This window comes from Puntigrus tetrazona, chromosome 6, assembly GCF_018831695.1.
Source record: "Puntigrus tetrazona isolate hp1 chromosome 6, ASM1883169v1, whole genome shotgun sequence".
Lineage (NCBI taxonomy): Eukaryota > Metazoa > Chordata > Actinopteri > Cypriniformes > Cyprinidae > Puntigrus > Puntigrus tetrazona.
In genome coordinates, this window is record NC_056704.1 from 12,971,080 (window position 1) to 12,981,970 (window position 10,891).

At 38.9% G+C, this 10,891-nt stretch overlaps 1 protein-coding gene and 2 non-coding genes across 10 annotated transcripts; 1 reads left to right on the top strand and 2 right to left on the bottom strand.

The window, feature by feature from the left end:
* Positions 1 to 3: 3 nt before the first annotated feature.
* On the bottom strand, positions 4 to 75 carry trnap-ugg. The gene has a single exon. It is a non-coding gene; the product is annotated as a tRNA-Pro (tRNA).
* A 323-nt stretch (positions 76 to 398) lies between these two features.
* On the bottom strand, positions 399 to 470 carry trnap-cgg. The gene has a single exon. It is a non-coding gene; the product is annotated as a tRNA-Pro (tRNA).
* Positions 471 to 1,011: 541 nt separating this feature from the next.
* cep63 (centrosomal protein 63) lies at positions 1,012 to 10,450 on the top strand. Of its 8 annotated transcripts, none has more exons than XM_043242297.1 (17): positions 1,012 to 1,051; positions 1,579 to 1,611; positions 2,151 to 2,247; positions 2,379 to 2,556; positions 2,809 to 2,904; positions 4,065 to 4,160; positions 4,269 to 4,391; positions 4,479 to 4,592; positions 4,820 to 5,011; positions 6,502 to 6,647; positions 6,768 to 6,914; positions 7,022 to 7,124; positions 7,281 to 7,478; positions 7,595 to 7,681; positions 8,234 to 8,424; positions 9,062 to 9,383; positions 9,829 to 10,450. In XM_043242297.1, the coding sequence occupies exons 3-17, from the start codon at positions 2,207 to 2,209 to the stop codon at positions 10,003 to 10,005; spliced, it is 2,211 nt and encodes a 736-aa protein (XP_043098232.1). In that variant the 5' UTR covers positions 1,012 to 1,051; positions 1,579 to 1,611; positions 2,151 to 2,206; the 3' UTR covers positions 10,006 to 10,450. The 8 variants fall into 8 exon arrangements, with proteins under 8 accessions (XP_043098232.1, XP_043098233.1, XP_043098235.1 ...); XM_043242298.1 differs by having other exon boundaries at positions 1,034 to 1,051; positions 2,154 to 2,247; XM_043242300.1 differs by lacking the exon at positions 1,012 to 1,051 and having other exon boundaries at positions 1,091 to 1,611; positions 4,820 to 4,975.
* The last annotated feature ends 441 nt before the right edge of the window (positions 10,451 to 10,891 follow it).

Consider the following 10,891-nt stretch of genomic DNA (forward strand, 5'->3'; position numbering starts at 1 on the left):
CATGGGCTCGTCCGGGATTTGAACCCGGGACCTCTCGCACCCAAAGCGAGAATCATACCCCTAGACCAACGAGCCGCTTAGAAGAAGCCGGTGTTCATAGCAAGTAAACTTTACGCAAACAGCATCGATAGCTTTCTCCTACAAACATACGGGTTTTATTATAATACTGTCTTTAAGTTTGTTTTATTAACTACATTATTCGTTGACATCACATGAAAATAGTTAGTAATCTAAACGCGTCAGAGAGTGGCGTTGCTAACGTTACTACGTAACGATACACGCGTACTTTCTATTTTACCTAAACACATGGTGATTTTCACAGGAAACACCGCTTGTGTACATGTACTATTTCATTATTCTAAGTAAGCAAACCACTAAAAAACAACTACGAAAACAATGGGCTCGTCCGGGATTTGAACCCGGGACCTCTCGCACCCGAAGCGAGAATCATACCCCTAGACCAACGAGCCACGTGCAGTACATACTACGACCTGACACCATACAAACTTAAACAGGTAACACTCCGTACTACTTCACAGTAAATATTTTTGCTATACTGCGTTAAATCTACGCATATAAAATTTTACTCTATTGAATCGAATCGAAACAATTAACGCCTCTTATGAGCCTCATTCGGTATGTCAAGACTGCACTGCTTTCCACGATGAATTCAGTTCAGAACGTAACTTACACGACAAACTTAAAACTATATTTTTAAATTACAGTTACATAATTGCAATTGTGTAAGTACATATATAAATTACAGTAAAACCTGCATACTTTGTATCCATAACTACTTAGCTACTAACTTATCAAAAACACGTGTATTTGTAAACACTGGTGTATTTTTAAAGATTAAGTCTATTTTCTATTTTTTGTAACCTAATCACCTTGGTATCCGTAGCCTATACGGAACTAATATTTTGAAGCTTTACTAAAGCTGACTGATGATCCATCAAAAGATGTCAACACCTCATGGTCGAATAAATTACCCACAGTCCTTCGCGGACTGTAGAGTGTTTATACAGCTGCTATTCTTGTGCCCGTCACTGTAAGTAGAAAGATTAGTTATGTCACGTATACATTTATGTAAAAGCCAGTTTAAATGCCACATTCACAATATACGTCTGTGCTTTAATATATTAAGCAAATCGGGTTTGTCGCAAGCAATGGTTCATGAAAGTGCGTAAAACACATGCAACTAATACAAATATTTATCGTGTTTCCTTTTGTGACAACTAAGTTAAATGGAGTTTGCTGTATTCAGTACGTTATAAGTTAATAGAGCACTTAAATGCTACCATCCCACACTATCCCAAATTATAAGCAAACTAATCCGGGTATGTCGAATGCTGTTAAAGACTATATAAACACATTATATATAAATACATTGAAATAAAAATCGTTGAAAGGGACTTTGATACAGCGCAAACATGTCCAATGAGAAGCCGTACTGTGAGACACGTGACACTCTGCGGAAGCGCAGGCAGAGTGGCAGTTCTGTGCTCTTGTGTTTGTGATGTTCTTGGTTGTTGTGCGCCTCTAACTGTTGAGTTTCTGTCACCCCTACAACCCCAGCTGACAAACATGATGTCAAGCGTCCCGGAAATTGTAAGTGATGTTTGTATTTTAAGAAAATAAACTAACTTATCTCGAGTTCAAAAATGTTGTTGTGTACATTCACTTTCTGTGCAAACACAGTAAAGTAAATGCGCGTACTGTTACTCCACGCTAACGGGCTAATGTTAGCACAGTAGTGATTTATTAGTAACAAACCAATAAAACAATTCGATCTAATGTGTAAAGAAACCGAAAAGTCACTTATGAACGTAATTATATCACATTATAATCAGTTTCTGATAATAGCTCAGCACGCAATACCTTGTTATTATTGGACATTATTGGAACACCACCGCCTAGCTAATTCTATTTCTGTTAACATATTTCTTACCAATGCAATATTTTTATTCCTGATTCTCAAGCACGACGTCTAAGTTTGTCAGAGATCTACGTGATATATCAACTCAATTCTTTCAGAGCACACCAATGGGGTTTTTTTGTAGCCTTTGTGGTTGTAGTTGCCCTTGGAAACTAACTCCTATGCAGACACTTACACCGTTCATCATGCTGATGATTTTTTTTCCTCTCAGTAGTGCCGTCCAGATATTTTGCAATAATGATGTAGAAGAAAGGCCACTGAGAAATAATGGAAGAATTTCTGAGCAGTCTCCGTGATCATGATGTCAGGTACATGGGAGAATTCAAATTATGAGCAATCCACATAATAAGAAAGTGACTTGTGAGTTTGCTGTAGACGTACAGCATCCAGTGTTTGCGGTACTTGGGTTTACGCTTTCTGCCGTCTTTCATCTCCTCAGCTCTGTCCTGTCGTCCTGCGAGCCGGAATTACAGGAGCTGATGAGGCAGATCGACATCATGGTGGGGCACAAGCGGCGTGAATGGGAGGCAGAGGTTCGAGCCATGGAGCTGCGTCTGCAGAATACGCAGGAGGAGCTCCAGTCGGCCAGAGCTCTGCTCGACAAGAGGGGCTCAGAGGTACTGTCTTGTCTCTCGTTCACCTTCACATGTGCAGAACTGCTGTAAGAAGCAAAATTGTTACATTAAAAGAAAGTTATGATGCAACTTCATGTTGACTGACCAAGGATTAATGCTGCAGTGAGATATGAGACACGGCATGCTCCAGACACATTCGTTACAATTAAGTGTAATATAAGGCCACAGATTGTGATGGTTTTGTGTCACGCGTTCCGTGGTAAGATCTCTTTGATCTGCCTTCACCCCTGGCAGACACTTAGGGTGAGGGAGATGATGATGTCCCTGCTGGAGCTCCAGGACGGTGGTTTCCAAATGTTGAAGTTGGTAGTGGAAAAGGGGTTGCAGCAGGTGAACTGCATGAAGGCATGGGTCTTCCTGCATGACTAGACTAGACTATAAACCATGAATTACTCACCCCCAAGCCATCCTAGGTGTATTTTGACTTTCTTTTTCCAGAGTTTATAAAAAAAAAATTCCAAGCTTGGTTATGCTGGTGGATATCAGGTTTTGTTTTCTTTGGGGTTTTTTTGTTAGATCAGCTAGACATTAAATATATCAGAATAACAGACTGAATATATTAGATTAATTGCATTACATTACTTTTATTGTTGCCTTGAACATTATATAATATTAAATTGTCAAATTATATATTAAATAAAGTTATTAAAATAATATTAACAATATTAAAAGTTACTTAATGGGTCTAAAATATAAATGCAATTATTCCAGTATGATATCATGTCTAAAATGCATGCTTCAACATCTAATTAAGATTTTGAAGAATGTACAAAAAAAACTGAAATCAACACGGCATAAATTAAATAAAGAAAAATAAAACTATCAAGACAAATTGATTATGATTATATGTCATGTTGATCATGACACCATTACTGTAATATTTGGAAAAGCACTATTCTCTTATAACATGTTTTGATTTTCATTTTGTTAAAGTATGACACATAACAGTGTAACATAATGATTAATACATTCAGATACTTACATGCATCTAATGTTTCCTTAAATTGTGTGACATTAGGCCTATATAAATTCATTAACGTGGGTTTCAAAAATCTGATATCATGTTGAAAATTTGTGTTAATATAAATGTTTTAAATAAAGATTTAAAACGTGAAATAAATAGTATTTATAATATTAAAATAAATATAAAATAAGATTTCTTTTAGCTAATTAATCACATAGGTCAATTTGTGACAGTGACTGTGAGAGTTCACGCTGTCATCAAAATGGGATATGCCAAATGCTACATGATTTTAATGTGATTTTTTTCATTTGTTCTTGCAATAAAATTATTGCGCTGTTAGTTTGATGGTTATGAAACATTTTTTCCATTCATGAAAAATACAAATGTTTTGAGAAATGATCTCAGATGTTTGAATCTCCATATGCAGCATCATGCATTAAATGAAGTCGAGATAATGCTCCACTAGGTGTCCTGTTTGAGCTGCATTTGACACTAGCTCTTATAAGCATTATCTTATGTGCTCTAGATCCGAGTGCTGGGGAAACAGCTAGATGAGATGCAAGCTGGAAAACAAGAGCTAGTCGTGAAGTATGAAGAACAACTGCAGCACGTAAAAGATGAAGTACGATTATTATTTTTATTATTTATTTTTTTTTCAGAAGCAGAGCTGTATAATGTTCCTAATGACTTTGTTCTTTGAAGCCTGTTAACAACTAACTCCTGTCAACAGTTGTCTAAATTGAAACACAGCTATGAAAAGCTACAGCGTAAGCATGTGAAGGAGGCACGAGAAGGAGCTCTGAGCAGAGAGGAGGACAGGACTGAGCTCTCCTGCCTCAAAAGCAAGCTGGAGGTGCAGAGACTGTTTATTTAGAATTATTCACTCATTTTAGTGCAAACGTTTGCGAAGTTCACTGAACGTTTATTTCTGTGGATGCAGGAGTTTCGTCAGCGTTCATCAGATTGGGAACAGCAAAGACTGCAGTATCAGAGACAAGTGACTTCACTGGAGGAGCAAAGGAAGAGCCTGGCTGAACAGTTTGCACTCATCCAGGTTTGCTCTCCAAAGTTTTTGTCATGTTATTACCTTTAAATATTTGTTTATCAGATATGACACTGTAGGCTTTATATGGTTAATTTATTTCAGCATTGATAACTGAATTAAGCATGACATTTTAATAAAGCTGTGGTCAAAGTAGCTCATACATAGGTAGGAGCTCACCACTGTTTTTTCAGGGAGTTGTATTTTAATATTAATATGAGGAACTGTGTGTGTGTCAGTCTCAGGGTGTAGGCCGGACTCAGGAGCAGGGGGAACTGCAGCGGCTGCGCTCTCAGCTGCAGAGGGCTCAGGACAGCCTGCATACACAAGAACTGGAGCTGGAAAGACTTCGGCTGCTTCAGGATGAGCTGGGAGACTCCATCAGGGAACAGCAGGTCAGCTGCCCCGCTGCAGCTCACATTCGGGGACAGGTAGATCCAGATCCACAAGAATGGTAGAGGTAGAGATGGACCGTAGAACGTGGTGCGGTAGACGAGCTTCAAAAAGTACGTAAGGCATTGTAAAAGTGATCCATGTGAATAAAGCAGTTTAGTTTTTCAGAAGAGATTATGTGATGTCATGAACATATTCAACTTTGGCTTTTATTCACATATACATATATAGAGCACAGCAAATGTGGTCAACGGAAATTCAGAAACATTTTCCTTGATGTGCAAGAACTATTATTATACCATTTTCAATGTTTATTTGCTGTTCAATGTTTAAATAAAAGCCTAAATTAAATCTGTTCATCCATTAAAGCAATCATCATGTTTCTTTAGTGGACTTGGATTAAACTGCTCAATACATGTGGAATGCTTAACTATGTCTTTATAAACCTTTTTAAGGCTTAAAAATCGAATAACCGTTCATGAATCTGTTTTAACTGTCCATAGTTTTCTAGTTAACAGTTCATTAAAGCTGTTAAGAAAAGATTATTAGTGCAAAAGTTGTATGGATCGCTTTTTTTAAGTGCTTTTTGCTTTTCATTGTATATTTTCAAAGTTCATAATGTTTATATATATATATATATATATATATATATATATATATATATATTGTGATATATATATATATATATGTCGGCCCCCTCCTCTTTTATTGTCACCATCACCCCGTCCTTTATTCGCCGCTTCTTCACCAGGCTCCCGACGGGAGTGGGTGTGTTCGAGAGGAGGGGCGTGGTATCGGTCAGGTCTGGCGGCGTGTGACGAGGCACACCTGAAGGGGATTAGCCTTGTCACCGTCGCGTTAAAATACCTGACCGCGTCTCTCCTCGGGAGACCGGTCTCTTCCCCGATGCATGCACGCTGGTGTCCTCGTGGGTCCAGGAAGGGTGCGTGATGGACCTCACCCGCCGTCCGAGAAGTGCGTCGTGGGACCCCGTAGTCCAGGCTGTGACCACACAGCTCATCCCACTCTGCCGCCCGGAGCAAAGAAGCGACGGAGACGCCGCGGAAGAAGCCGCCGCCCCGCGCGCCCAGAAAAAGGGGAGCGCGCGTACCGCCGGACTCCGCCCCTTACCTGGACCCTTCCCCCTGGAACACGGCCTCAACCTTCACTTTCCCATACATTTGAGGACACCAGATCCCCTTTATTTGGACACTTTTCCCTGGACACTTTATTATTTTGTATTATTTTGATTTTGTTAATAAAAAAGCCTCTCCGAGGCCTGACGCCACGCCACTGTGTCTGTCGCTGTTTGGCTCCTCCATACAATATATATATATATATATATATATATATATATATATATATATATATATATATATATATATATATATATATATATATATATATATATATATATATATATAGTATAATTATTCCAACGCAACGCAATAAGCAAAGCATTGTGCTATTTTATAAAATGCTATAAAATATGTAAATAATTGAATAACAGCAATGCTATTCTTTGCAGGTTTTGAGTGAAGAGCGACAGGAGCTGAAGGCCACACTGGACGCTCAGGATCAGTTTGTACGTAGTACAGGAATCCAGCAGCAGCAGTTACGACGAGAAGTGACCCGACTTAACCAAACTCTGCAAGCAAAAGAGCACGTCATCAGGTATATTATCATCTTCCTTTCAATGTTCTCTTGTAGGATTCATCACTTAACAACAGTCCAAAAGTAGCTTGCTAGCTAGGTGTCGATCTCGGTGTGCAACAGTGCGATCTCTTTGTGTAGGTCTCTAGAGGAATGTTTAGCATCGCACGGTGCGTCTCCAAACTTGGCCTCCCTTAGACAAGATCTGGAGAAGGTCACCGCCAAGTTGAACAGTTCCCAGAGCTGTGAGGGTCACCTGAAAGCTGAGGTCATCAGACTTCGAGACAAGTGAGATGTTTTTAAAATGTGTCCTCATGACAGTATACAGCAGCAGCAACTAATAATAGAAAGCTTGTTCTGGAGTATAAACCTTGTACTCTGTTTTGTTTTGTCAGGTTGGAGAGCATGAGAAAGCATAAAGCAGAGATGAGCAGACGAGAGAATGAATGGAAACAGATGGAGGAGGAACACGCTCGTTGTACGACTGAAATCAAACGTGTATGTTTTTTACAGTTTGAGGTTTAATGTATTATCAGTGTGTGGTTGACCAGCTTTATTTGTCTGAACATTAAATGTCTCATTCAGTTGATAAATATTGTCTGCACAAATTACTGATGACCGTATTGGGTCAAATTTAACTCTTTATGTCCATAGTTATGTGCAGAGCTCGAAAGGGCCGAACAAACTCGGTGTGGGGAGTTAGAGGGAACGAGGAAGGAGGTGTCTCTGTTAACCAGTGAACTTCATCAGCGTGACATCACCATTGCCACGCTCACTGGCTCCACCTCAGGCATTGAGCGACAGTTACGAGCAGAAGTGGAGCGAGCAGAGCGACGGGCATCAGAACTCAAGGTACACCAAAACACTCTCACAACCTGTCCAGATTATTAGCACCAAAAACCTGCTGTCTATTACCCAAAAGCACTGGTTTATTATGTCAAAAATAATCTGTATGTTGGTTTTTGTAGGTGACACAGGTCCAGCTTGAGACTCTAAAGCTTGAGAATCAGCATCTAAATGATCTGCTTGAGAGAGTCGAATCAAGATCACCTAAGGTTGCATTGTTTTCTCACTAAACCTTCATTCTATTTTTAATGCATACATTTAAATAATGATCAGCATCTGCCTTAACATCAAATGAAGAATTATCGGTCCCTCAGGCCGCAATAACAGTGGTTCTCAACCCTTTTGGACTCAAAAACCTTTAGTAATCAAAGGACCCGGGATTTCTGCTATTATAATGACTATAACTGCAGCTTATTTTATTAACAGATCTGACAGTGCCAGTACATTAAATGAATTAACCATAATTCATTAAGGTTTGCTGAGGTGGCCTGGTAGAATTTTGAGAGTTTAGATGCTTTATAACTTGGCTAATGTTTGTACACAGTTGTGTCTTGGCGGTATTCATTTGAGTCAGTTGCATGATTGTGTATTTTAACCTTTATCTTTGCCTGATAGACGTACTATAAACATGGTTTGGTACTTTCTGCAAACTGAGGGATGAATTTATGATGGAAGGCAGATTATTTGTTTTTATTTGTATTTATTCGTTTAGTTTTGCATGCTTTTATCACTGCTCATCACATTCTCACTTTGTATGTTAGAGGGGAGACGGAGAGCTGGCGAGTCTCAGAGACAGCTACGTGTCATCTCTGAACAGTTTGGAGGAGGAGAACAGGCAGCTGAGGTTGGAAATTACAGAGCTGCGAGCTCGCATGGAAGCCAACAACCAGACCTGGCAGGACAAGTACGAGAGAGCATTACTACAAAATCAGAACAAGAACGCTCACAACAGGTACATGTTATTTCAACATAAAAAAGTTCACTCATTTTAACACTTGCTGTGATTAATTGTTTTTCTAATTATTTGAATTATTTAATTATTTTCATTTCACCGTTTTATAAATGCTCCTTAAATTCTCCCCATGTTACATTTACCATATGAATTTAGGTTTTCTTGCTTCGTTTGATAGGATTCTTAGTAAATGAAAATGACTATATATATATATATATATATATATATATATATATATATATATATATATATATATATATATATATATATATATATATAAAATAATTTTTATTTATTCCTGTAATGGCAAAGCTATATTTTCAGCAGCTATTATTTCAGTCTTCAGTGTTGCATGATCCTTCAAAAAGCAATGTAACATGCTGATCAAGAAACATTTATTATTATCAACATTTTTTTTCCACAGAATGCTATCGTCAAGAGATTTATTTTAGCATTTATTTAAAATAAGAAACACAAAACATTTGTAAAACATGTTACAAAAACATTTAAAATGTATAAATTATTAATTTAATGCAAAATGCAATACACATAATGCAAAAACAAAATAACTGTATCCAGACTTTTGAATGGTAGAGTATTTAAGCGCATTATGTTGTTGTGTCATGTGCTGTCATAGATCTGATGAGGATGTACAGCGCAGACACCAGGAGGAGCTGCAAGCCATGGAGACTCGGATGCAGGAAAGAGCTTCACACTATGAGGCTCAAATACAGACGCTCCTCAAACAGCTTGAGAATCTGTCACGAACTTCCCCTCGCCGCCCCGATGGCCAATCACAAGAGAGCAGGATGGCTGTGTCCCCAGCCCACTCTTCTGCATCGTCCGCTTCATCTTCATCTTCAAGCCGTAAAGCCCACAGAATGGCAGCTCTTCTCAGCGTGGCGGTTAATGGAGAGGAAGTTCAAGCTTCCAGCTCGGTAGACAACTTTCTGCATTTGGTCAGTAATGTCAAAAAAAAATGTCAGGGTGATATAACTGTCTCAGTATTACAATGAAGAGAAAAGCACAAGTTAATGAGCAAAAACTTTTTTTTTTTTTTTTTTTTTTTTTTTTTTTTTTTTTTTATAAAACCCTTCATGACTTTGGAGTTGAAGTCAATACATCAATTAAAATAATGAAATAATTGAATGGCTTTAAAACAAGTGTTTGGAACACCTTGGAAGATGTCTTTAGCAAGATTTTTCAAATATTTTATGGACACTGCTATTTGCCATTGACCCATATACACAATATACACCAGATGGGCATGAAGAATGGAGATACTATAAATAACAGTGTTATACTTGTATTTTGACGCTTTTGACTCGCTGCTTTTATAAAGAATGATGTCAATCATGTGCATACACAACAGTCTCAATGGTCATTTCCTCCCTCTTCCTCCAGGACTCCGCTGGATCTCCAAATGGCTCAGTGACCGCACAGTTTCTGGAGGAGGAAACGTTAAGGTCTCAAGAGCTCCTTCAGAGACTGGACGCCCACATTCAGAGCATGAAGCAGGAAAACGCCAACACAGTCTCCAAATACCTGGGCAAGGACGGCAGGCCCCAAAACAGCCACTGAGTGCCTTGATCTGAACTGAGAGACATTTGCAGGTGATGACTTGTCTATGTGGCCATTTCTATTTGAGAAGAAGAATACGTTTGGGCAGCTAGCCGGGATTCATAAAAGCTGCACGCCGATTGGACAAGATCGGGGCAGCAAAAATGACACCAAAGCAGTGCCAAACAACTTTCATCCCAAAAGTGCTGAATACCTCAATGATTATTGCACTAGTGAAGGAATGACCACATATACACTCCCTATACCCTTGACCCTTTGACCTTTCGTATGGCCTCTTGTGTTTTTGAGCACTTGAGACACCCGTACTGTTTTGCTGTGCCTTTTTTCAATATTTATGTACAGTTTAACCTAACATACATATAAAAACATATTTTTTGTAAACCTACCGATATGGCTGTGATGAGTATGTGTTTTAAGGGTTGAATTAAAAGAGCTTGTTTTCATAGCTATGTTTGTTATGGGAGTGGATGAGTTTGTGCGAATGGTTTCATTTCCTCGTCCCTTTGCGCTTCGGGGAAAAGGCTGTTTGGACATGTGATGGGATCAGATACATTCTCTGGGGTCGTATCCTTTAACAGCGTTGCACAGCGGAGATGTAAAGTTGACGTCAAACGCACAAGCTTTCTCTCAAGTCTCCACCTATGTTTAGTGGCCTATCACAGCTTGCTTTAATGATTTAGTACAGTTTCACCCCAAGAATGCATAGATTGCGCCAGGTCTGACGGTTTGCATCACACACACACACACACACACACAAACTACAGCAACGCACACGTTCAACATGAGAAAGCTAATGGAATGTTAATGTCATCCATGTGGGGTCCTGCACATGGAAATAGCTAAAGGCTGTTATTGAGCATAGACTCATATATTACCAACGGAGTGA